Source organism: Manis javanica, chromosome X (genome assembly GCF_040802235.1).
Source record: "Manis javanica isolate MJ-LG chromosome X, MJ_LKY, whole genome shotgun sequence".
Lineage (NCBI taxonomy): Eukaryota > Metazoa > Chordata > Mammalia > Pholidota > Manidae > Manis > Manis javanica.
This window is the reverse complement of record NC_133174.1, coordinates 3,606,401-3,633,329: the sequence shown is the minus strand read 5'-3', so window position 1 is coordinate 3,633,329 and position 26,929 is coordinate 3,606,401. Positions and strand designations below refer to the sequence as shown.

General features: G+C 46.1%; 1 protein-coding gene across 13 annotated transcripts in view; it reads right to left on the bottom strand.

Annotated features, from left to right (window-relative positions):
- Positions 1-26,929, bottom strand: part of STS (steroid sulfatase) — a 485,388-nt gene that overhangs the window by 376,858 nt on the left and 81,601 nt on the right. For all 13 annotated transcript variants that reach the window (XR_012127519.1, XR_012127520.1, XR_012127521.1 and 10 more), the window contains one exon: positions 9,531-9,668. Coding sequence is in view for 10 of the 13 variants with exons in the window: in XM_037013464.2 (XP_036869359.2) it covers positions 9,531-9,668 (138 nt within the window). In the remaining 3 variants the exon portion in view is untranslated. The remainder of the gene's footprint in view (positions 1-9,530; positions 9,669-26,929) is intronic.

Here is a 26,929-nt window from a genome sequence, read left to right as displayed (position 1 = left end):
GAGCCAAGTAGAAGACGGCCTTGCAGGACAGACAAAAGACAAACATGTTAAGGCATCGGCATTCTCTCTCTCTCTCTCTCTTTTTTTTCTTTCTGAAAACGTATGTGCAGAGGAAAAAAACCGTGGTGCAAATTTAAAATCTGGTCAGGTAATTGTCAAATCCACACTTTCCACATCTAGACGGCACTTGGACTTGGACATGATGGGAAGTCACACAGGGAAGATGGCTGAGTTACTCAACCTCTCCAGACAAGTGTAGAGAAAATTCTTCTACAATTTACACTGAGACTCTTGTGAGGAGCAGCTGTTGCCGAACCTGGTTTCTATTTTTGTGCTTTTGAGACCTGCCACCCAGCAGGTCAAATCACTTTTAATGGCAAGAGCATATGCGACTCATTTGGATGCTTGATCCGGGCACGGAGTTTTACGAAATATTCTATTTGTCATTTTTCCCCTGATCTGGGTGACACCCATTTGCTGGATTGAGGAAAAACGTGATGAGTGTAGTCGGCACTAAATACTTTCTTGCCTAACATGCTACATTTAACATTTTTCTTGATTTATTTATTCCAGGGGCTGAACCCCACAAATTACAGATGCGAAATATGACAAAACCATGGGTGTTCTATCAGCCTATATTATCAGGCAAAAGTAAAGAGCAGCCTGCTGATGTCAGCACTCAAATGAGGGGGAGAGTATATTGAGAAATACCCTTAAAATTAATGCTCATGGTTGGAAAAGTGAAGGGTGGCGAGCAAGCAATACATGAATCAAACCACTAAACACCTGAGTCAGGGCTCGGCAGATGTTTTCTCTAAAGTGCTAGATAATAACTATTCTAGCTTTTGTGAGTCTCTTTCCCAAACTATGCCGCCACAAGTCCGAAGCAGCACGGATGGGGGACCAAACACAAGAGTGGCTGTGTTTCAATAAAACTTTATTGACAAAAATCACATGTCATGCTGCCACTGGCCCAAATGCCATCATTTGCAAAGCCCTGCTCTAAGTTACTGAATTTAGATTTTGGGGGTCAGGTGGGTGCATCAATCCCTGACCATGGCATTTATTATGCATGTGATGTTCATAAGGATATTTTCAGTGGGAAGGTCAGGGCAGGGGCCATATGGATGGAAGGGTGGTGGAAGGTGGGACATTTCTCAAGTTCTTTGCAGACACTTATCTATGCAGGGAGGCAGGCTGCGAGAGAAACACATTGTCAGGGAAAAGACAGGAGCACGTTTAATTTTCTTGCGTAAACATCAATAGAGATAGTTAAGACAGGAGGATGACTGAGAATATCAGATTGCTGAGAAGATGGTGGGAAGTGAAATCAAAAGTATAGCAAGACAACTGACCTCGGAAAGGAGGAGGGCTGTTCTGTACCCCGGGAGGGACCAGCAGAACGGATGCTGGTCGATGGGCAGAAAGTATAAAGTGTTGCCAAACGAAGGCTTTGTTCTCCTCTCTGCAGAAGCAAGCAGAGTCATTTGCCAGAGGAGGGTGGGTGAGGACTACAGCGCATGTGGGACAATGAGGTGGCAACAGGCTTTCCAGGAAGGGTTGACACCCCCATGCTGTCGGTGGAATCTCATCTTCTCCCTCGTTTTGTTCTCATTTCCCCACTAACTCTCTCCATGTCTCTGTCAGATCATCATTGTTTCCAACACACCTTTTAGGTGAGAGCTCCTCAAATTCTGCTCTTTGACCCTCTTCTCTTTTAACACCAAATGATCTCATATACCTCCCTCCCTTCCCACATGCCAACAAAATACAGATCTCTGTCCACAAGTCCTAATTCCTAGAGGGAACCTCTGTCCACCCAATCACACAAGCCAAACACGAGACATGGCTGATGTCTTCCATTCCCTCAAATCCAATATCCAATCAACTGCCAATACCGATCGATTTCACAGTGTGGCTATGCCCCTCCTTTCGTGTCCTCCCCAACTGAAACTGCTTATCCTTCAAAAGCAGAGTTTTTGTTGGTTGGTTTATGTATTCAGTCAAAAATGATTTCCTGGAACAGGTCAGGCACTGTTGTAAATTCTGGGGATACACGTGTTGAGTAAAATGACACACCTGCCATCCCAGATCTTTCACTCTAGGGAGACCACCTTTCACTGCCTAGGTTCACTCACACTGGCACGTACTGACTTCTACTCCTCAGTTTGATACAACAATCCTCCACGACATTCCCATAATGGCAATCCTATTATGCCCATGGTAAAGACAACAGACCTGACACTTGGCATTCCTGAATGTCTCCTAATTTTCACTCCCCTACCCTCTCCTTACACAGGCTTTGGGTGATACTCTTCACGTCTGGTTTTAACTACTACCCCATGCCAATGACTTTAATATTCATTCCCACGGGACACAGTCACTTGGATGTAGCTACGCCATCAGCCACGCCACCTGATGCCCCTTGTTTACATTTTCATCTCTAGCAATGCCAAGCTGCTCTTGGTTTACTGCGAGCATCTCACGCCTGCCTGGAATGGACTCCCCGCCTTTCCTCTCCTAGTCAACACTACACAACATCAGCCTGCAAAAGGTGAGCCTCCTGTCAGGCGCTCTGAATTCCCAGGTTGGGTGGAGCACCTCAAACTGTTCCTTCGCGAGAGCTCCCTTGCCAGTTTGTTATAAGGTGATGATTTCTTTAGATCTCCACTTCCACAATAAGCTCTGAGCCGTGAGAAGTCAGGGTCCCTGTATTCTTTGCCCTTGCATCCTAGAGGCTGGCCCGATGCCTGGTATGCTGCATTCAGTCAGTATGTGAATGCACAAATTTGACTGAATGACTGAGCTGATCAATGAGCACAACACGTGACTGTCTTTCAAAGGTGCAAAGCCTCCAGGGTACCTCCTGGGCTCACACAAAACTCTGATCCCTGTGGGCCTGCTCTTGGGAAGCATATGAAAATGTCAAAAATCTAAAGACAGAACCTGAACGCACCCTTCAGGTAAACTACCAGAGCCTCTTGCTGTTATTTTCTTCCCAATAAAAGTATCAATTGCTGTCTGAAACACGTGTCCTTGCATGAAAAAGGCAGATGCCAAATTCAGGGGCTGCCAGAAGGCACACATGAGTGACAGGGACACAAGCTAATCAACGGCCTTTGGCATGTGCACAGCTAGGGGAGGAAAAATTCCAGACGGGGTATTATCTTCATGCTGGCAGCAGGAGATTCTGAAAGCATTTCTCTGCACGGGGAAGAAGCCTACATTCTTGAGCACTCAGGAGAGTATGATTTCTGTCCCCCGAGCTTCTGCAGACGCCATCTATAGACTTAATTTATCCATCCCGTTGACGTTTATTACTTGCCTTTAGGCAGAGTAAAAGGAAGGTGGGGGCACAGCCTTCCTCAGGGTGACCTTGACTTGGGAGAGGAACAGAAATGAAGCCTGAGCAGGTCTTTTCTGAGACGACAGGAAATGTTCTGCTGTGAGAAATAAGCAGCATGTTCCAAACGGCGTTAATCAGAAAACCTTAGGGCAGGGGCTCTGGTCCCAGATGGGGGAGCAGGGGGTGCATTTTAGGGAAATAGGTAGCATATCAGGAGCAGAAGGAAGAGAAATCTGGAAAGCACTCACTGTTCCTCGAGCAGGTACCGGCTGAACACCTGCTGCCTGTTTGTTCAAGGCACAGGGACAGCATGGTAAGGCAGCCCAGGCCCCTGCTCCCATGGGTCTCACATTATAACAGCAAAGCAGGCTACGAGCAAATACATTAATAAGCACATTGAATAGATGTACAAAGAATTAAAATAAGGTGGTGTGAAGGTGGGAGGGGCGAGAACTTTTGACTCGGTCCAGGGAGGTGTTGTACAGGCTGCACGGGATTGATGGATCACATCCAGGCCAAGATTGGGGGTGACCTTTCCAACAGAAGGAACTGCCTATGGAGAGGCCCTGGGGTGGGAACAAGATGAGGGTGTTGGGGGACCTAAAAAGGCCAGAAAAAGGAGGATGAAGGGCACTCGGTCAAGGCGGGGCTGTGTACATGCAAGGTGCAGATTCCACGTGCCCTCCGTGCACAGGAAACCAGTGGAGTGCTTCTGGAGAGGAAGACATGCCGTGTGAAGGCAGAGGTACAAGGAACGTGTGTGTCTACAAGCCAAGGAACGCTGCGGATTACCAGAAGCTGGGAGAGGTAAGGACGGACCCTTCCCGAGCGTCTTCAGGGGGAGCGTGGCCCTGCAGACCCCTTATTCAGGATGTCAGGTCTGCAGAGGAACAGAACCACTTTCTCTTGTTGGAAGCCACCCAATGTGCCGGACTTTGTTAGTGGCCCTGGGAAACTCCATATGGGACGTGCAGCATATGTTCATGAAAGCTCACCCATGTGCCTGGGTGCATGATGGGTTGTAGACACGGGGAAGAAGCAGAGAGACCTCCGGGACACCCCCTGGGGGATGAGCCCGCGGAGACGTGATTGATGGGGCTGAGAAAAGCGGGCCCATGCCAGGTATGTTTAAGACATGAAGTTGACAGGACTTGCTGTTGGAATATGGGGCATAGGTTGGGTCAAAGAAAGGGGCTTTGTGGCAGCAGAGAACCCCAGCTTTGGGACTGATTTACTGTGTGCGGAATAGTACCGCTCAGTGAGATTGCTTCAAGCGGGTGGGGGGGGGGGCAGGTGGCGTTGGGGAATAAGGTCTCTAATAAGGATCTGTTAACCAGGATGTACCCACCAAGCAGTCACACCGCATATTACGGGGGCAGCTAGATGCAGGCACTGGGGCTCCCAAAGCAGGGCCTGGGGCTGGGTGTGGGGTTACCAGCACTCCAGTGCTACTGGAAGTGATGGCTTTGGATGGGACACATAGGATCAGGGTGTACATAACAAAGGCAGGGGACCAGAGATCTGTGACCTTGAGGCGTAGGTCAGATGGGGAGCCCCCGGGAAAGGTGGAGGTGGTGTTTCTGTGGTTCACTCACATTCTCTCTGCAAGGAGAGCCTCCAGGGGTTTGAAGCTCTGACTCAGGCATCACGGGAAGCTGGGGGCCGCCTGCCCCTTCCATAAGGGAACTGCCACCTATAGGACGGTGGTCTGGAGCTCCTATACCGCTGCCCTGACCCAGGGGGGTGGGCGTGTTCTCAATGCTCCCCAACCCCTGCTCTGAACAAAGCCCGTACCTGCCCAGGGCACAGTCGCACACACCGAGAGCCATAGCCCAAGCTTCCTAGCCATGTGTCAGGACGGCAAGGTCAGCGTAAACCCTGTGTCCCTTTGAGACAGGGACCATAGATGTAGTCAGAATAGAGTGAAGGCCTCCGGAGGGGGCAGGGCGGGATATTTGCAGTCAGAGCAATGTAACTACATGCAAGGAACCCCCCCTGCTGAAACTCTATGTTAAACATTGAGCTCTAGAATCATTCTTCAGTGAGGTCAGTTAATGTTCCCCAGATAAAGAAGAGTAGCACATGTTTTATTATGCTAATCATTTATAATCATGCGTAAGATTCACTTGAGCATGCTAAAAGGCCCAGGCCTCTGTGCTGTCTTTTGTCCTTCAGATCTGACAAGGTGATTCTGCAAACTGGGCAACTGACTTAGCTGCAGACCCAGCTGTAGACGGCATGGTAAAGGGCAGGAAGAATTCCATCTTAAAGATAAGACTGCATTTTAACACCCAGCAAGTTCCAGAGGCAGGATTCTTTAGCAAATAGACAACACCTCGGCCCACCTTGGGGGCTGGGCAGGAAGCCTTTTGATGCTCCCAGACCAAGGTGCTAGTGTCCCAGAGAGAAATCAAGGCAGGAAATTCCTTACAGTTAAGTTAATGTTTAATATTCAGGACCCACTTGACAAGTCCCCACCCCTAAGTTTTTTCATGTTCTCGAAAAATCCTCAGCTGCCTATAAAACCCCCTAGACGATGCACCACTACGGACTCTCTTGTCCCCTCCTGGCGTGAGCCGGGAGCTCTGTCCTCTCACTTTATCCCTAAATAAAAGCCTGTCCCTTGCTCTCCTACCTTGACTGTTTGTGAAGCTCATTCTTCGGCTCTGCAAACAAGAACCCTGGCATCACCTTTAAAGTGCTGGCTTTTCCCAGGCCCAAATTTGCAATGGGGATGCTTTCGATACTTCAACAGCCCTGATGGGATTTTTACACTGAACAGCCGTTCAGTGGTGACAGGTTAAAATGCAAATGGTATCAGATTTTTGTTGTTTATTTATGTATCTTGTTCTCGCTGAAAATCCCAATAACTCAGTATGGGAACACAGACAAATTAACTAGCCGCCGTAGTGGATACAAGGATTCCTTACCTCTAAAATGGGGTTCAGGGATGACTATTTGGTAAACTAGTTGTATCAGGTTGACACAATCATTCAGAATGTGTGACAGCAGAAGGAAATGAATTTTTTAAATGCAGACTCTAACAGGGATCTAATATCCCTACGGTTAAGAGGACGATCACCTGTTGAATTCTGTGGCAGGATGACTGAGTCGTGGGCATTCTATCAAATCAGCCCCCAGATCTCATGACCCGAAACAGATTTCACTGAGGAATTCGGTGGGATCCCTGAGCTCAGAGAGTAAAGATCTTTTTGATGGGTTCCCATGGGGAGGAGAAGTCACTATTGTCAATCAGAAAAGGATGCCTTCTGGTCAGGGAGTGTAAACGGCCTGATCCCTCTTGTTTGCATAAACCACGAGAGTGCGTCTGAGTCTGCAGCTTTAGGAAATGAGATGTGTGGACATACAGAAGTCTGTGGTCATTCCCCACAGCCAGAGGGAAACCACGTCTTTCCTCCAGGGCCTTTGATCACAACAGTGTTTCACTGCAAACTTGACTTCAACTACATTTGACAAAGGGGGAATATGCTGCAGTATAGTAGCGGCTGCGATACTAACAGTGTCCTACACTCCTGGCATGTCTAGCCCTCCAGGGAGAACAGCAACGCATTTCTAACATATCCAATTCATTCCTTCAAAAGAAACCAGGGAGACGCTACTGACGTGCTGTTCAGAGTGTATTGTAACTCTGGTTTGCAGCCATCATACGGAACCCTTGACATTCTCCGCGACCCATATCGCTTCTATCTCCAGAATCAACTGTGAAAGCCAAATGCAAATATTGCTTCCTCGGGTTCATCCACCTGCAGTTGTCTGGCCATCCCTCCCTGAACGGAAGCTCCACAGCTTTGTACATGTAACTTTCTTAGGAACCTATCGCTTTCTACCCACTTCTGTTACTATGATTTCTGTACACGTCAGATCCACGGCAGCTAAGCTACTTGAGAATCTAACAGGCCTTCAACCCAGAATGAGCGAATAGGGGAACCTGTGCGTGAAAGGCGCTCTGTAACTCCATCTTTAGAGACACCAGAATCTATAAAAGAAAATAAAAACAACTCTCTCCACACAGGTGATGACCCCATGGAAATATGACAGAAGCTTCAGCTTACTATACAGGAAAACAGGTTTTTATTTCTCACTGCTCTAAAATAAGACTGGAAACAGGAGGGCTGGCTGAGACAGTGCCAGTCTCCTAGGGTGAACCCTGCTCTCATTAAACACATTGGTTCCTTTACCGAACGCACATGAAATATCCATCACGAGCTGGTGAGGTAACAGTGGGGTGCTAAGGAGGGGCACGGACATCCTATAAAGTCTGCAGACCAGTGCTGAACAGGAATCCTTTCATTCCAGGGCCCAGGGGACTCAAGGTGCTGAGAATGTAAAAGGATCTGAGACATGCACACGAAGGTGTGAGCAGACATATAAGGTTGTGCAGGTGACAGCACCACTGCGATGATAACACACTGCCCTTTCTCCGTCCCTGCCTCCGGCGCCCTGTGCTCTGGCATTACCCAACTCTGCGGTTTGCAGAAGCAGTCATTGGCCTTTTCTTATTCCCAGCACTATCAGGCAGGGGCGGTTGTGGACTGGCATACAGAGCTACAAGGAGAACAGGGTGACCACCTCCTTTCCAGCCCTGCCTCCTCTGGAAATGGGTCTTGGGACCCTTGGCCAAGCGAGGCTTCCCCTGCTGTAGGCACTGCTAGCATCTCAGGGGGACAAAAGTATAAATGCCCTTATTAAGGCATAAGGATCTCCCCATGCTTCCTACCACCACCCACTCAGGCACCCATCCACCCACCCAACCACCGGTTCATCACGACTTCCTTCCAGGCATGCACCACATTTTATATTTATTTTTGCCTCTGGCCCAGTGCCAGATACATGGTCCAGTCATTATTTCTAAACCAATGAATGGATGAAAGCATTCCTTATATTATCCTTTCTTATCTTTGGAGGTAAAGTCGGATTTCCTGAATCCCTGGAAATCTGTGAAACATCCTCGGGAAAGGATAACGCAAAGCCAGAAGGCCCTTTATCACACGCGTGTGTGTCTTTTGACTTTTCTGGCCTTATTGAGGCAGCCGCCCAGCCCCATCAGGGCCACCATGCTTCACCTGTTTGCATGGCCACTTTTGCTCACCTCTCCACGCCACATTCATCCCACACCCACTGCAGATTCCAGTGGGTGTCTTAACCCTTAGCCTGATGCACCCTTTTAGGCATCTCACCTAAGTCTTTGTGAAATGGGTCACATTTTATAATAATTAGATGTGTCTGTCTTGTGTTCACAGAGTGTGCCGTACCAGCAACGTGGTCTGTGGCTGGGTTTTACCAAACACGTAGTATCTAACGTCCCAGTGACCCGCCTGATACATCCGACGGGCGGCTGAGCTGAGACTGTGTCAGGAATGCACATCAGCCCGAAAGCTCCCATAGACCGAGGCAGGCAGAGCAATGGCCTCACAAAGATGTCTACATCCCCTCATCCCAGAGCCTGAGCATAGGCCGCCAGGCCGGAAGGGAATGTGCAAATGCCCCCCAAGAGTCTGGGTTTTACCTGGGCGGGTCCATAAAATTGAAGGCTCCTTAAGAGAGGGAGGCAAGGGTGAGGGCAAACAAAGCAGATGACGTCACCGAGGCAGAGGCAGAGACAGGAGGGAGGTCTGGGCACACCGCGCTGCCAGCTTCAGAGATGGATGCGGAGGTCATGAGCCCAGGCACACAGGTGGCCTCCACAGTCCAGGGAAGGCGAGGAAAAGATTGTCCCCTATGGTCTGCAGAGGGACACAGTCCTTCCGCCACCTTGATTTCAGACCAGGGAGACCATCTCGGACGTCTGACCTCTAGAATCGCAAGTTACTACGCTGCGTTGTTATAAGCCAGGAAGTATGTGTTATTCTGTTCCAGTCGCGATACTAATCTAATGCATGGGGGTAGAGGGCTACTTGTTTAAATCAGCTACACAATACAGGGCTGGCTGTCATCTGGACAAAAACACCCTCATTCTAATGTCTGCACGGGTGTCCTTTTAATGCCTCTAGGGACCCTAAAAGGAATGGCCACATTGGCCCATGACACAGCGAAGCCCTGTGTCTGGAAGCGTGGTAGACGCACAGCAATGAAGCTCTGAGATTAAGGACGAGGTGGCGGACGGGGAAGGAGAGAGGCCAGAGCTTATGAGTCTCACCCGTCCCCAGCTTCACAGATGCCTCACCTTTATAGATCCCGTTACTTCCTCCGTGAACTTCCCCTTTGCTGTTCAGCTCTTCCACATGTGCTCCGTGGTCCGATGTGAAGTAGACGAGTGTATTATTACTCAGTCTCAACTCATCCAGAACGTTCAAAATCTGTCCTGAAGTGGGAGAAAATGCTCAGTTTTCAAACAGTTCAATCTTTACTTAAGAAAGGGGGATTATTTGCCTTCATCGACTTGTCCATTAATTTCCAAAAGTGCAAAGAAATGCTCTTGGGCACTGGAGCGTTCCCATACCAGTCCCAAAGGGGGCTGCACCCTAATCAGGATGGCCGACTGTGGCAGGGTTCTTTGCAAAGACAACAAGAAGACTCAGTCATTGGGTTAAGGGTCATCCATTAGCATTGTTTGAAACTCCAGACATCATGGAGTGATTCTGTAGGGAGACCCGAGAAAGGATTCTGCAAGAATTGGGCCCACAGATCTCGAGCCCCTTCGAGGAAGATGCCAGAAGACACAGGTCAAACTGTTGCAACAACATCTGGATATAAAAGTAGAAAGACGTTATAAAGTGGTTATACGGAAGTTCGTGGCTTATAAAGAAGTCTACTCTTGGTCCTTATCGAATGGAACCAAACGAAGCCATCAATGTCCCTCTTATGTGAACAAATACGTCTACAAATATTTTATGATGAATGTCTTCTTTAAACGATTACAGGGGATACCCAGGTTTAAGACTGTCCATGCTGAGTATCAGTATTTCTCCCACTTTCAATTTGCACACCCCTGGCATTGTATACTCCCCCCACCTATCAACACTTCAAAATAAACACAACAACAGCTACAAGATTGACTGCTTCCATCTGGAAGCACTGGCTACCTGCAAGGGGGCCTGATCACCTGTGCCCTTGGTTAGACCACACTGAACCCCCCACGTGAATGGAACTGGTTCTCTTATGCAGGTGGGAGCTCTAAAGAAGACAGCTGACTCACTCCTGGTCACACAGTTAGGAAGCTAGACGGCCAGAGTGTAGGAGTTACATCTGATTCCAAAATCGAATCACCCAAGCCCTGTGTAGTTCAGTGGATGGGCTCAGTGAGAAACACAGAGAAAAAGTTTTAAAAAAAAGAAATTGAGTACACATGGAAATGCCGGTGGATGCAATGATACCCAGCTGCTATTTTCTTCCAATTAAAACAGGGAGAAGGAAGTGAGCCCAGATCACACAAGACAGGGCATGTGTTCACAACTGTTCATTGTGGATCAAGGAGATATGGGAATTTACTGTGCGTTTCTAGTTATGCCTACAATTTCCCATTAGGTAAACAGAAGACAGTTGGAGGGTGGAGAAAGGGCTGAACCATGCGGTCTCTGATTAGGACACTATCATCTGCTTTCAAGTCAGAAGAAAATGATGGTCAAACAAGATGCACACAATTTATTACTTCTACAGAGATCTATTTACTCATACGCTGCTAGTTTAAGTTGGCAAGTTAATATGTGTACTTATACTTGGACTAAGATTCAAGGATTGACTCCATTTTTTGGTGTTTGATTGCAAGGAGTTTGTGCCTAGCAAGGTAATAAGAAAAGCTGCCTCCTGCAGTGCCCAAAGGAGATTAAAACTATGCAACACTGGCTACAAATGGGAACCCCCTTACGCAACCTCCAGCTCCTAGCCACCATGACAGCCCAATCAGGCTCCTTTCCCCACTCTCCCAAGCTCTTTTCAGACCAGCTTAGCAGCTACCCTGCTCTCCCCCAGGAAGCCTCACTATGTGAGTAACAAACTGTTTCATTGTCTCTTGGTGTGGATGTGGTATCATCCATCTCAAGATGGGAACCAAATTTGGGGTGAGCTCTATCTCATCACTGTAGGATGACCACAACTACTGGAATCCTACAAGAATGCCAAGTATCCTTTGCAGCAGAAATAATCACAGAATATGGGCGCATCGTAACCAGAAAGTCGGCCACCCCTTGGTGGAGACAGGCTCTCCATGCTGGGGTTGCGCCGTCCCTTCCTTGGTCCAGAAAAGGGGAGAAAATCTGCAGTTAGGTAGGTCTCCATGGAGGTGGCAGAGATTATTTCTAGTGCAAATGTGAGACCCAAGTCATTTGCCAGAAGATATATTTTTGCTATTTGATTGCAAATGCCACGGGCTAGTGTATGTTCAATCATTCTCAATTTTTTGACTCGTATAATAAACATCTCTAGAAGCCACACCATATACATAAATGTCATACTCGGAACCAAGCAATAAGATGCATGAGGCCATTTTAGAAGTTTGTCACTCGTGATAAATCATTAGCAGGCAGACATTTATTGTGACGTGGTTTGGTACAGCTGAGCCAACCACCTTTACACTGGGACTCGGGGTCATTTGGCTCTGACTCTAATTTAAGACTCATCACTTTGAAAATGGTAATTAGTTTAATGAGTTGAATTAAGAAGAAGCAATAAGGCAATAAAACCCCCACGTATACTTGAAAGGAAAAATCCCCCTTTTGGCTCAAAAATCAATTTCTAAGTAAAATAATACAGGCAAGGCAGGTATCAGAGGATTGAGGCTTTGGCTTCCTTGTGTCGTCATCAGCATTTTGCAAAAGAGCACGCAAACCCCTCCATTTCAAATGAAATTCACCTTTAATGTATTTAGAAGAGACCCCTGTGAAGAAATGCCTTTAATAAAAAGGGGCTTCGACGATAATGTCTACAGGCACAAAATTCTGCACAGAAATCCTCACAGCACATTTATCTATCATTGCCCTGGAAGCAACTCGCTGTCCTTCAGGAGGTGAATGGATAAACCATGGTGCACCCAGACAATGGAGTATTATTCAGCGCTCAAAAGAAATGAGCTATCAAGCCTTGAAGAGACATGGAGGAACCTGAAATGCATATATTTAAGTGAAAAGAAGCCAGTCTGAAATGGCTAGATGTTCCAGAACTCCAGCTCTATGATGTTTTCTGGAATAGGCAAAAGCACGGAAGGAATAGAAAGACAGTGGTTATCAAGGGCTTCGAGGGAACGAGGTGTGAATAGACACAGCACAGGGGATTTTCAGGGCAGTGAAACTACTCTGTGTGATGCTGTAATGATGGCTATGCAACAGCATATACACTTGTCCAACCCCATAACCCCATAGAATGTAGGATTCAAATAGGGAACCCTAATGGAAAGCATGGACTTAGTTAATAATAGTGTGTCGGTATTGTCTCATTAATAGCAACATGTGCTGAACTGATTTTATAAATGCCTTTCAGGTGTCACATTGACCCCTAGACTTCCTCATCCATTCATTCAGGGGGTGTTTAGGAAGTACCTGTTGAGCTCCGGCTGGGTGCTGAAGGCTGGGGCCCCACAGCAGATCACGGACAATGTCCCTCTGCAGATTCTCCTCGTGACTCGGTTCCTTTGTTCGAGTCACTGCGTCTCCTACTTACCATTTCCCCATTTCCCGTCCCGGCTATTTGCATCTCCATGAAAACCTGCACTGTGTTTACTACACAGATTTCTTGTACTAAAATAGATATTGCCTCCTGTCCCATCTTAACACCCCTGCCTGCATATTTCCTTCAAATTCCACCATTTCAAAGGGCCATGATGCGATATTTACTTTGTCCCCATCAATATTTCTTACGCATTGCCTAGCGTGGTGATGTTATCATTTTCACCAAAGGCACCATATACAATGAGGCTGGATTAATGCAAGACAGGTTGGCTGAGGCTATCAGGCGCGTACAAATGGTGCAATATTTGGCTTAATATATGTGGAGATTGCCAGATTTCTGATTTCCTTTTAGTTCTTTTGTTCCCAAAAGACACATTCTGTCTCCCATCCTGTTTAGGCCTTATGCAGGAATCTCATTTGTAAAGCCAAGAACCCATTAACCATTTAACTTTTCATAAGATTGATCCCACAAAGTTCTAACATATTTCTCTCTTAAAAATTCTGAACAGAAATCTCCCTTGGGAACAAATGCTGCTGTATTATTCTTGCTTTCAGAGCAATACATTGCGAGTCAGAGGTCCACAAATATTATTTTTCAGTAAGGTTCTCAAGGGATAATGATACCAATTTATATAGGATGATAGTTTTGAATTACCCATGATGGGCTGCAGAATAAGCTTATAAATGAAATGTTTTATTTCCAAAGCTTTCTCACATCATCCCCTGGATGAAACAAATACAGAAAATGAGCTATTTCGAGAGCACTTTGTTATTTAACTGAAGACAACAAGAGCAGGTTGGTGAAAAAAAAAAAGAGAACTTCTTGACCGGAGTTTTGTACTCCTAAAGGACAAAACTTGGAAATGTAAAAATCAGGCCCCTTTTTCCTCCAGGTGAGAATGTGGGTGACACCGAATTCTGGAGGGTTCCCTCATTCCATGTGTGCATTCCCCAAACTAGGGCGAGGCCACTGTGCAGAGTCGGACCCTGTGCTAGGCTACATGGCAGACAGAGGGGTTTCCCAGCACGGGCAAATTCCAGGTCTTGCAGGAGACGCTCCATCAAAACAGAACCAAACAGTCAAGCTCTGGTCTCTGGGTCCTCACGGAAGCACACCCGGTTAGAGTCCGGGGTCCCCGGCCTACTCCTGGGGGCTCCCTCTTTGCCTCTGAGTCAGCAATGACAACCTACAACAGTAGAGGGTTGCCAGGGGGAATGAAGGAAGCAAATCACGTCCAAAACACTGAGTTCAGGACCACTTACACGGAGCTCTCAATGTGCGGCAGCTCTGCCCCCGGGGTTGGAAAATCGGCTTGCCTAATTATAAAGCCTTATTATTTATCTCCCTTGGTCTGGCTTTCTCTTTTCTTACAAGGTAGGATGACCCAGGCAAAACCTTGGAGCAAAACACTGTGAAGGAACTACTTACCATTTTGGAAACATCAGGCTCATTAAGGAAAAAACATCTCTTAGGCAGCCACACAGCATGAATAATTAAGAAAAGATGTCCACTTACTCAGTGGAACTGCAGGGAAACGAAACTCTAAAAAGTTCCCCTAAAACTATTTCAGTGGGTCCTTCATTGGACCAAAGGGTTAATCATGAGGGTCAAAAAGTCCCACTGAGGCCAGGATTTTAAGATAAAGCAGACTATCTAATTGTAGCATCTAGCGCGGGCTGTAACTGTCCAAAAGGCACGTACGTGCAAAGCTAGGTGGTATTCCAGGAAGCCAGGTTACCCTGGGCTCTTCTGAACCTGTTAACCAAGTGGCATAAAGAAATTCTGCTGTCACTGGCCCCAGAAAGGCAATTCTTTGTGAGCTTATTTAGGATTAGAAGCATAACCAACACCTCATACCTCGGGATGTATTGTCAATGGACAAACAGCTTTATTGTGTTGAGTTGGAAGCAAGGTCCATTTAATGCAGATAAACCCTATCTAGTCCTTCTTCCCAAAATAAACGGTCAAGATTGACAAAACTGCACTCTTAATCTTCTCCATTACCTGGAGCTCAAGAGATCCCACAGATGAGAGAGATACTGGGAAGCATCTGAGTTACCTCTAGTATAAAGTCAAGTCCAAAAGCTTACCCATTAAAAAAAACAGTGTATGACCAAAAATAAAATGTGGATGATTTAGCCACATTCTGCAGGGTAGCTGAGATAGAAGAATGACGTTCTGCCGGCTTCTTGGATATGGGGAGGAGAGAGCTGGTATTGTTTGTTCTGGCTTTTCATGTGCTATTGGATGGGAGGGCGTTTTTAGAGACAAGCAAGCAAAATATTATAATCATTAAATAGAAGATGTGGCATTTGCATTTTCCTTTACTTGGATCTAATGCAACTGTTGCATGAAATGCCATCTATGATTCAATTTTCCAATGCTTTCTGGACACATCAAGGTCTAAGGAGGCATCGAAAATGAAACTCTTGCAGGATGGCTCAAGAAGTAAACGGTTGGGACCCAGAGGGGAACTTCTGGGGAATGACGGGAGGGTGGCTTCCGTCTCTGCTAAGGGCTAAGCAAGAAGTAGTGGCTCAAGCTTTGTCATGAGCAATTGAAGTTGCATGCGGAGGACCAAGCCCGCCACAAGCAGATGAAGGAGCCATTCTCTTTGAAGGCCTTTAATAAAGGGATACATCCTTCCCTGATGGCCCTGAGTGAAATGTACACCCATGTACACAATGCCAGAGCTCAATCGTCTCCTAGTCAATCAGATGCACCGCATCCATGAGTTTGGGGATCTTCAGTATTATTTCACTCAGTTTCCCATCTCCTAAACTAACATAAAAATGTCCCTGAAAACCTGTTTAGAAGATCAAAACCTGTTTAGACCATCCCTAAGCATGGTCCAAAGGGCTATGGAAAGTAAGGAAATCTGATACTGAGGAACCAATTGGGCTGCTTTATGCATTTTTTTTTTCTGGTCTTCTGACTGACCCAACCTCATAATCAGGACCTCAAACTGAGGATGGAGTTTCCCATGTGCGTTCACATCATATATCCGCGTTCCTCCGATTTTTACGGGCATATTTATCATCCTGGGAAGGAACCACACAAAGGTGAAGATTCGGATTGTGTAAATCTGGGGTGAGTTCTGAGAATGTGACCTTCTGAAAAGCTCCTAAAGGATGCCTGCCTGAGAACGAGACTTTTAAAAGAAACCTCATGTTTGACTATGTTGATATGAATGTTGACCTATAATAAAAGGAGACGGCATTTTACGGATTTCAAGAACTACACTGATAATGAGATTTTGGTAGCATTTCTGACAATTTCACACAACTTTTATACACAGTGACTGAACATCACAAACCTATCATTAGTATTAGCAGGGCAGTTAAGAGATGGAAAACCATAAGATTGATGCGTTGCCTCTCTGTGGATGCCCCCTTCTTCTCTTTGCTGGCCTTTCCCTCTTTGGCTAGTTCCCATGTGAGGTCATATTGCTTCCAGGAAGAGCATCCCTATTTTGTGTTGCACCTGGTTGTTAGGATAACGTTGTGATTCCCTCCATGGAACCCGTCTTTGCCCTAATCACAGCTGTAACGTGTGTCTTATGCCTTGCACCTACTTCTGGTCTCACCATCTGCGATGATTTCACGGCTCCACTCAGCACTCTTCTTGGATTAACAATAACTTGTGTGTTTTCCAGGGTGTTGCATTTGCTGGAAATAATTTGAATAAATCCAACTAGTTGTCATTCTCACGGAGCATGCCAGCATTTTCCTGCATCAGTGAGGCAGAGGCATGCGGGAGAATGGTGTCGTTGCATCAGTTCAATGGAATTACATGTATAAAACTCAAAGTTGGTGTGCCTGTGAGTCTTAGGAAGCCACTCTGGGTCAGTGCCTGGGGTCACTGCTTCCCTGGAGTCATAAATATCCCAGCGGTATGGTTCACCTGAGCAGCAGGCGATCAGACAGGCAAGGAATCTTTTGCTTGCACGTGTATGAGTCTTACCGCTCTTGATATGTGTCACCATATCCCCTGGGCTGGCCTGTCCTGCAGAAAATAAAGCTTGGCGGTTCTGGTGCACCTATCTGCTCTTTGGAAATACCACTGGCTCGACTTGCCCTGAGAGATTCTCCAGGCTTCGTCATGGAGACCGAGGCTGCCCAGATGACCATACGGCCATTGTTATGATCGAAGCCAATATAAAGCTCCAGAAACCTATCAGCCAGGACTTCTCCAGCCACATAGGATGCAAGGCATGACCTCAAACTCCCTCCCTGTCTGAGCCGGGCTGTGAGAGGAGACAGTGTCTGGAGGCATCGAATAACCGACAAGAGGAGTAACCCTTCAGAATCTCTTACTCAGATTCTCTACCACCCCATCCATAGTCATTCTTATTGTGGCATGAGATTTCTTTGGTGTGCGTTGTATTTTACCATCTAGGAAGTTCAGGAAATAAGATGGAAAATGACTTCCTTTCGCTGACATCTTGCATGTTAATCGCAGATGGAGGAAGCCCCTGTTGTTGCTCAAATGAAGCCTGGCCACGTGGACCAAGCCGCCCCCGTATCGTCACGCAGGCTTTGCTCCTGCTCAATGGCACGTCCAGTTTCCCTGCCTGTACTTGCCCTGCAGCGTCCACTGACCTCCGGCGTGCTGTGCTGCCTCTACGGGGAGAGCTCGGCTCCTGCAAGCAGTGCAGCTCTGCCGCCAAGATCCCCACTCCAAGGTGAGGGCGGTCAGGCTCCTCTGGCGAGTGTGAGCTCCACGGGGACATGTCAAATACATGGTGAAACATGAACAGGAATACAACCCCCCACCCCCCACCCCACAAACACACACAAAATGGTGCAAACATATGTTTACATTTCCATCGTGAACTTTGTTCTCATCCATGATTTTCCTGCTCGGTGTAATGGGTCATATGCACATTTTAAGGAGATGATCGACAACTCTGAGAAAGGGACAAAAATCGTAAAAATGGTAATTATTATTATTTTTATAATGACAGTATATTTGTCGAGCACCTCTTGTATGCCAGGCACCATGGTGACTACATATGGACTCTAAATACATGACTTTATTGAGTCCCATTAATTAATGCAACTAAATTCAAGCAGGTGGAATAAATCTATGCAGGAAAAGATGTTGCATTTGGTCTTCTGATGAGCCCTAATTGGGTCTCGACTTAAATGCAACAGGTGCTGAAATCTATTCCTGACTCCTAATTTTGTCCTCACCTGTCAAATGTATACATGGGAACCCGCTGGGGTGTTACTTGAACATTGCCTTAAGCCAGCTCCCGAAATCCTAATTCATCTTTTCTGTCTGTGCCTTGAAATATTTACCTAGAAAAATTCAACGTGCAGGTGGAGACATTATTATCTAAAACACTTCTGTGATACCTGCAACCTATCATTGCCCACATCTGTTGTTTAATTTTGAGCACAGACATCTCTAAAGTACACGATCAAACTCAAGAACCCTGGAACTGATGGATCCTGGAACCCAGGAGCTGGGAAAAGATCATTAGAGGCCATGGGTCCAAACAGGCTTGTCTTACAGAAAGCCTGTGGCTAGAAAGAGGCACGCAGGTCTTTTGTCTCAATTAATTCCAGAATTTGGAAATCTTTGCATGTTTCTGAGAAGCGGTATGCAAGTCACTTAACCTCTGGGAAGTTCTCTTTCCAAATAACACTGTCTGATAGCAAGTACAGGTATGAGAATTATCTAAATCATCTAGGTAAAATGTTTTCATAAGTGACTAGGACATAATACATGCCTGTTACATTTTAGCTATTGTTAGTCAATGACTGTTTATTACTATCGCTGTGATCATTGTAGCTATTCTTCATGGGGTGGAAAGACTACCGCATTATTTCATTAATCCTGTTTGACTTAATTACTTGACTTGATGCCTTGATCATTTATGATGCTCTCTGCTTTATGGAAATGATTTATAAAACAGTGTTAAAAAACTATCCATTTTAATTTGAGAAGCCAATTGAAGGCAAAATAGTATCCATCCCAGGCCCAAGAACTTGAAATTAAGCTTTGGGCTTCATAGAGATGATAACTTTGTTACAGAGTGTATGAAACCCAGAGGTTAATGATTTACCAGCCAAATCAATTTAGAGAACCAAGAGCAATACTCTACATGATGAATTGTGTTTAGATCACCCGATCTGCTGTGGTCTTGCCCAGTGAGCTGCCCACATCCTTCTGATTCCCCGGCATGCACTCCTTATACCTCTAGGCTATGGATGCAAAACCGTCTTTCTACAGAAAGCTTACCACCTTGTCACAAACACAGGTGTATGAGAAGCTCACCTAGGCAGCAAAGAGAAAGAAAAATGTATACAATGTGTATGCTTCCTGTGTTCTTGCTGCCCTGTTATCGCTGGATTCTCTGATACCCTCATCTACGTTAAGCTTTCCAGATGCGCCTACCCGAGGCACATACAAAATCCAGAAAATGTTAAAGGAGAAACACTGCATTTTTGAAGATGAGGATTAATGCACAAAATCAAAGCATTTCTCATCAACGCAGCTGGGCACAGAGCCCAGGACTGACTGCAGCATGCACGTGATGTGTCAATACTGAGGGGGCAAGTGAGTCAGACAGGGGTCATGGAGGAACACAGTGAAAAACATCAGTACTGCCACCCTGCAAGACAGACCAAGAGGGACAATCAGTGGGACTAAACTTTATGTCCCTTGTGGCTGTATCTTGCCTTCATCTTTAGCCACACATTAGTTCTCGGTATTTAGCCTTGTGGTAGCACATGCATCTCTCTGCTCTTCAGAAGTTCTGAGTCAAGGACACATTTGAGGGGCTCACGCCCAGTGGGTAGGCCTAGTTCTCAACGATCAAGCTCTGAGAGAGCTGTGTGGATTCTGATCCTGCAGTGTAGACAGCTGCAGAGGGCCACAGAGATTTGTACATTTCCTCTACAGTGTTTACACAGTCACAGACCTGGAAATCATTCTTCTCCCTCCTAAAAGACAGGCAAGCCCTCCCACCCCTCCCACGGTTGCTTTAAGACCAGAAACAAAAACCACTAGCACATAGCAGGCAGCTGGCATTTAAGGCAGTGTGCATGGGAAGAGATGACCCCAGCACAGGACCTCCATTGGCAGGACCGCCTAGACCTGCATAGCAGCAAATAAGAAGGGCCGTCCTGCAAATGAGGACATGCCTCAAGTGAGATGTTGCAACAACTGCCAGCAGATGGAGTGAGGCTTTCTTCCACGAGAAGAAAGACCCAGCGCCAGGGAACAGTCATGCTGAGAATGGCTGTCTTGGCAAGTGGAACAAAGCACAGAACAAGGTCCTGACAAACAAACCTATTGGTGAAGCACCACGGCTGTGTGCAAGCCACGAATACTGAAGGGGCTTCTGGGTTTCGGGTGAGACAGGATTGAAGGAAATGTGCAGTATATTGCTTGTAATTCGGGGTATGCATGCTCATGCAAATATATATGCAGGTGGATAGACATTCTGTGAGTACTCACTAACACTGGTGGTGGTCGGAAGTGTATGCGTACTGTTCCGGTCAGAGATTCCCTTTCTTTACCCAAATCTAGTAGACAGCAATCCTCCTTTGCCAGTGACGTCTGAGCCAGACCCGCTGACGTCTAAAAGAGCTGTGTCTGGCCCAGAAGCCCGCTCGTGCTGGGAGACCCTCTCCCCAAGCTCTGTGAGGATAAACTAACAGAGATGTTCAAGCACCTACCCTCTCTGTGAATAGGGCAAATTCCTCTGTTTCACAGTAAATCATCCTCTGCCTTCTTGCCTAGCCCTTCACTTAATTGCCAGGCAGCTCTAAACAAGACCAAAATGTCAAGTGGTGCAAACAAAGCGAAATCATTTTTCTCAAAGCTTGAGAGGTCGTCAAAAAGCTTACTTTCCATAGGTTTTCTTCTTCGTAAAGTACAGTATGTTTACTTGCTAAAAATTGGGTGCATCAATGCATTAATAACATGGCTGTTACTGATTAAATTTGGCAGACTAGAAATAGCAATGTCAACAAAGGTATCTGACAGGCAATTCTACCTTAAATGATTAAAGTTAAAAGATCTAAAATGGTGTAATTTCGTCATCTTTGTTTCCCTCTGGCTATTATTGTCTTACTTCGGAATGAGGAAATATTATGACAGCAGTGTTCTGTCTCTAACAATTTTCTAAAAACCGGAAATGTGAACGTGTGCAGAAGTTACATTTTGCCATGGCTCCCCAGAAGGAGATGAGGTAGGCGAATGTCACCGGGGGTCTGTTTTACCTGTAAGTCACTGATAAACATCAGAAGCCACCTTCCTGTCTTAGAATGAGCATGTGCACCTGCTCTTAGCGACTTCCCACGAATGAAGTGTTGTGTGAAGTACAATAAGTACCCAGTTAATGCCAGAGACAACAGGTCTGTTCTGTTTCAATTCTTTGCCTCTAGGGCATCTGGGATACCAATGAATAAGGTCTTTTTTGGGTTGAGAAGGAGTCATTTGTGAAAACAGGCAACATTCTGACCTGCCTTCACTGGGCTTTACTGCTTGGCAGTGAACACAATGACTTACAGAATCCTGCCGTAAAAGCACAGCCCTCCTGAAATACTTCTGTCCCTAAGTTAGCAGAAGCCCATTCCTGCCCCCAACACAGGGCTCCTGCCGCCGTGTTGAGAGATGTGACCCCAGGGGGCGAGCCCAGAAACCACTCAAGAGCACAGACAGCTCACAGCAGACACTGTGAGTGGCCTTGAATTTGGAGAAGGAGCTCCTTCAGGTTGTATGCAGAGGGTCATCCCCAGTGACCCCAGGTGGCAGAGGCCGTGGGAAGATTCCACTTATTCCATCTTCCCATGGCCACATATCAAACCAACTGTCACAAGACCTGAACACATGACACTGTGCCCTGAGGCATCGGTAGCCATGTGCATCCCTCTCCCACCAAAAAAGCAATTACAAAGTACTCTTGGAGGAGAGATGAGAAAGCAGAGACACCCTGAGAGAGGGGAGGCAGGGGATGGAAGTTGAGTGTGTGGTTACCATAATCACAAACATTCGTACGCTTCTTAATTACCCTGCGGCATTCCTCAAGACATCCCAGCAAGAGAGGCAATGTTATCATCCCTAATCTGTAAACTCTTATCATCTTACAGATGAGAAAGTAGAGGCTCAACGAGACAGCAAACCATCCAGGGTCTGGTGGAGGTGGAGAGAAACCCCAGGTGTCGGGCTCCACAGTCTATGCCCCTCCCAGCACCCCCACCAGTGTCAATAGCCAGAAGCTGTGTCCTGAGGCCATCTGTCCAGTGAACACCATGTGGGACATAAGAACATGGACCTGGGTCTGAATTCTGTGCGAGTTCCTTGCCGGCTGTGGGAGTTGGCTCGACAAGCTACTTCTGTGCTGTGCTGCTGGGCTGGTTGCACATCTGGAAATCGAGGAAATGCGGTCCCGTCCTCAGAGGACCGTGTGAGGGCTCTCAGGAGCTGCCGACGCCTGGAGCGAGGGAGCAGACGGCACGTGGAGATGCCTGTGCCCGTTACTGTGGTGTCCGTATCATTAGCCAGCTTATGACACGGAACCGTGAATGTCACCCAGACAAAGGGTCACGCCCCACAGCCTTTGAGGAAAGCCCTGGGGCTAAAGGGATGGGCTTGGGAATTGCTTCTTTTGATGACATCACACATCCTGTGAGTGGGTGCAGGAGTCTTCTACGGATCCTGTGTTTTCCCCTCTTCTGAATGTAAAAATCCATGTGGCTTTAACACCGGTGTTTGAAAATCCCAGAGCTGTGGTGGAGACACACATTTCCCGCTTCCTCTTTCTCACTCTGTTTGCAAAGTGGACACGATTCATTTAGGAGGAACATGACACGTGATCATCACGGGGACACGGAGTGGAGTCCCAGGTGGACCTGGGGCGTCTGGCTGCAGGTGGGTCACACAGGGGACGGTTCATGCGCAGTGCAGCACCGGCTGGCGGCTCCCTCCTCACTACCCAGGAGACCTTGGGGAGCACAGCGGGAACCTCCCTTTGCGGGGATTGGGGCCAGTCCCTCCCCTGCGTGATGCCAAGGCTTTGTGACCCTGGCAAGGAGGAGCAGTAATGCCAGGGAGAACAGGTACCCGAGGGGATGTGGCCACCAGCCTGCCTGCCCGAAAATGCTTCGACACCGATGCCTGGTGGTGGCAGGAAAGGTGTGAGCCCATCAGCACTGCCCCCTTACAGCGTGGACCTTGCCTGAGGAACAGTCCTTTGCCAGTCCCCGTGGGAAGATGCCATGGGACCACAGCCTCCTGAGTTATGGTGGGGCTGCATGAGCTTCATTACTGTTAACTCCACCCTGACCCTACAGAAAGGGCTGCACCTGATGCTACCGCCTGGAGCCGAAGCACAGCCTCTGACCCCCAAAGCCTGTCCTACTCAAGGTCGGAGAGGTCAGTCCCACAGCAGCCAGGAACGCTGACTTCAGAGAGAAATCCAGAAGAAGGGGCAATGGACACACGGTCCTGCACACACACGCACACACACACTCTTCTCCAAAGACTAACTACCTAACTGAAAAGCAAGTGACCCTAAACATACTGGGAGGAAACACAAGAGACAAGTATCTAATTTGATGAGAAGAGAAAACCTTTTATGAGCCATCCATCAATTCCCTGTCATCAAATTTGATTATGGGAATTTGTCACAAAAAGACTACAAATAAAATGTAAAGGCGAGCAAGAAAATTGGAAAAAGTCTTTGCAACATACAACAAGGAAAATAGGACTGTCCTTAATATATAGATAGCCCATATAGATCAATAAGAATAAGATGGAGAATCCAATGGAAAAGTGCCCTGCAAAACAGGGAATATGAGCAGGAAATTTTTAGGAGAAAAAAATATAATTGCCACTAAAATGCTTGTCTCAACAACATGGGTAATAGAAAGGGAAATTTAACTGTGAGGTAGCACTTCATATATATATGACATCTTCATATGACATATATATTCCTATATATTCATATGACAAATGTAAAAGAAATTGTACTTTTAGAACAACCATAGTATGTAGAGTTGGTCAGATTATAAGAAATTAGTATTCTCAGAGGTCATCAGTGGGTATCCCACTGCCAAGGGGGAAAAAAGGATAAGACAGTTTAGATGATATCAGCTAAAATCCAATGTTTGAATAAATATCCTTTGATCCAGCATTTTAATTTGGGGAAATTTTGGTTTAAAAACGTTCCCACAAGTTTACATAGATGTGCAGAGAAGCGTATTCATGAGAGCATCGCCTTAAACAGAAACACACAAAGTTGGTGGGTCCTGAGATGTCCCTCCCAGAGGAATGGTTAGGTGAACTGTAGTCCAAAATGATGAAGTGCAAGCTGAAATACGGATATGTTGAAAAAGGCCCAAGTATATCATTAAGTGGAAAAGGGAAACTGCAAAACAGTGTATGGAGTTTATGTAAAATTCTGTCAATAGTAATAAGGATCATGTCTGACTATTACTATATAATTTTTGCAAAATATTAAAAAGTGACACAGAATCAGTGAGCCATGAATGAGGTGACCTATTGGGGGTGGAATCACCTGGGGCACTTCCCTTCTGCTATTTGTGTCTGTGTTCTGCAGCTTTGTAAAATATGGGTTACCTCGGTCATCAGAAAAAGAATTAGGCAAAGTCACGAAAGCATTTGACTTTTCAAGAAATGCAGTGACAGAGGCAATAATTACTATTTTTTCTCTTGCAAAGTGATATATGATATGCTGATGGACAGAGCCCCTCACTCAGGCTCTGCTCTTGACCTCAGAGCCTGGTGGCCATCACCTCGTCCTGGTGCAGGGCAGCCCGTGAATGGGGAAAACACTGCCCTAGGGCAGTTTTCTGGTGCACAGAAGGAAGCACGTTCTGCGCTGGCCAGTGACATCCGTGCCTACTGTGTCCTTCTCAAAACATCTCTTTCAGAAAATGCCAGTAACAGACAATGCTGGCATAGGTGATTTCACTTTCATTTACCATAAATTCAGTGTTTACTTCAAGGCTGAAAAGAGTAGGAATCCTATAAAATAAATAAAATCATATCCCAGGAACAATATCACACATACAATTTATGGAAGCCCTGCCTTTGAAAGTCCCCGTTAATCACTGCCAAACAGCATTAACAGCGCATCTTCTTAAATATCGTGCCCATGCCCTGAATCTTAGCGTATACCTTTGCCAATCGAGCATGTGACCTTTATACTGTCTCTTTATTAGTCTGACCGTCGTGGAAGGAGTAAACATGTTGTTCAATAGGTACAGAGATTAGAATACCAGGCCCTGTGAAAAGTCCCTGGGAAGACACGTCTGTCTGCAGGCCCTGTTTCATGATCCCTGCCATACCAAGGGCTTACTTACCACATCGGTCTGCACGTCATATTTTAACTGACTGAGGGCTAAGCTGCTGTTCCAAGCAAATAGCCAAGATTTGACAGTCTGGGGTGAACTAACAGAATTTCTATTTTTGTTTGTTTAACTTCACTTTCCATTCTGGGGAATTAGTATCACACTGAAGGTATGCAATCAGATACATTTTATAAACTCATCCAAGTTTCTAAAGCATACTGTTTAGGATACCACTGAGGAGAAATTTAATGCAAAAGAACCACATGTAAACACACACACACACACACACACACACACACACACACACACACACACACACACACACACACTCAGACACCCTAAAGTCTTCTGGAAATTCCAAAAGAGAATGTTTAAGGAAGAAAAGCATCCTTGTGACAATAAAATCCACTTTGCTGCTTGAGTTGAGTTTTAATAATTGTGTCATGGAAGCCTTGGGATTCAGAAGTTCAAAGCGTTGGCTAGATATTTAAGATACACTTGCTAAGCTCAAACGAGTGTCACAGTCGGGGCTGCATGATTGCCAAGAGTGGATGCCTGACCTCTCCACTGAGTCATCCTTGGACCATGGTGCTTAGGAAAACATGCTCACCTCCTTTGACATATGACAACAGATTTTTGTGTTTGCTTATGAAAAAGAAAAAAAAATAAGAAAAACATCTGACCCTTTAGGAATCAATATAATGTGCCCTATGCAGCTTTTTAAAGAGACTTGCCCTATATCACTCATTGAATTTGCAAAGATTTTTCTGTTTTCTGGGTTTTTTGTTTGCTTTTCTAGAAATCATGATGCTCAAAGCCAACATGTGAAGTGAACTGATGCAATGAATTGGTACAACGAATTCCTTTGTCTGGTATTTATTTTTTTACCCATTTCTTTGTATGAACTGTTTCTGTATCTCTGAAATTTTTCTTTTTTTTACATAGATGTTGCACATACTTTTTAACTGGCTTGTCATTGGTGTTGTTAGCTGCTAATCTTTAGTTTTGACGTCAGGAAAATTTAGATTTCATGTAGCTGAATCTAGCAATCTTTTCCTTTATTCCTTATTCCTTTGCTATGATGCTTCGAAAGACCTTGGTCAACAGCAAAGCAGATCAATAGATGGCAACATATTTTCTTGCATTCTTTCTGTAGCTCCATCTTCCAAGCTCAATACACCCAGGAAACTTACTTAGTTGAAACGTAATAGCAGGATAGGATGCAAGCCAGATGGACCAGGTTAAGATTTTAGGCATCCTACACTTTGTGACTCTGGGCAAATAACTTGCATTTTCTGAACCTCAGGTCCCTGTAAAATTGAGTTCTTCATCTTGACCACACCCCTCTCTTCCCCTTTTGTTCCTCATCTTCATTATTTCCATCATCTCCTTCGTCATCTTCACCCGTCATTGTTTTCATCCCCAGGACTATCACCATTTTCTCTTCACGATGACCCGCTTCGTCTCCCCCTTTGTTACCCCCACCGCTATCCCCACACATCTTTCCAGTGTGTGCAAAACGCTGACCTCCGCGCCAGGCACCAGTGAGGTAACGATAATGCCTCCCCAAAAGTCTGGTCATCTACTGCAACGAATGTGTCACTTATTCTTAGCCGTCCACCCTGCAAAG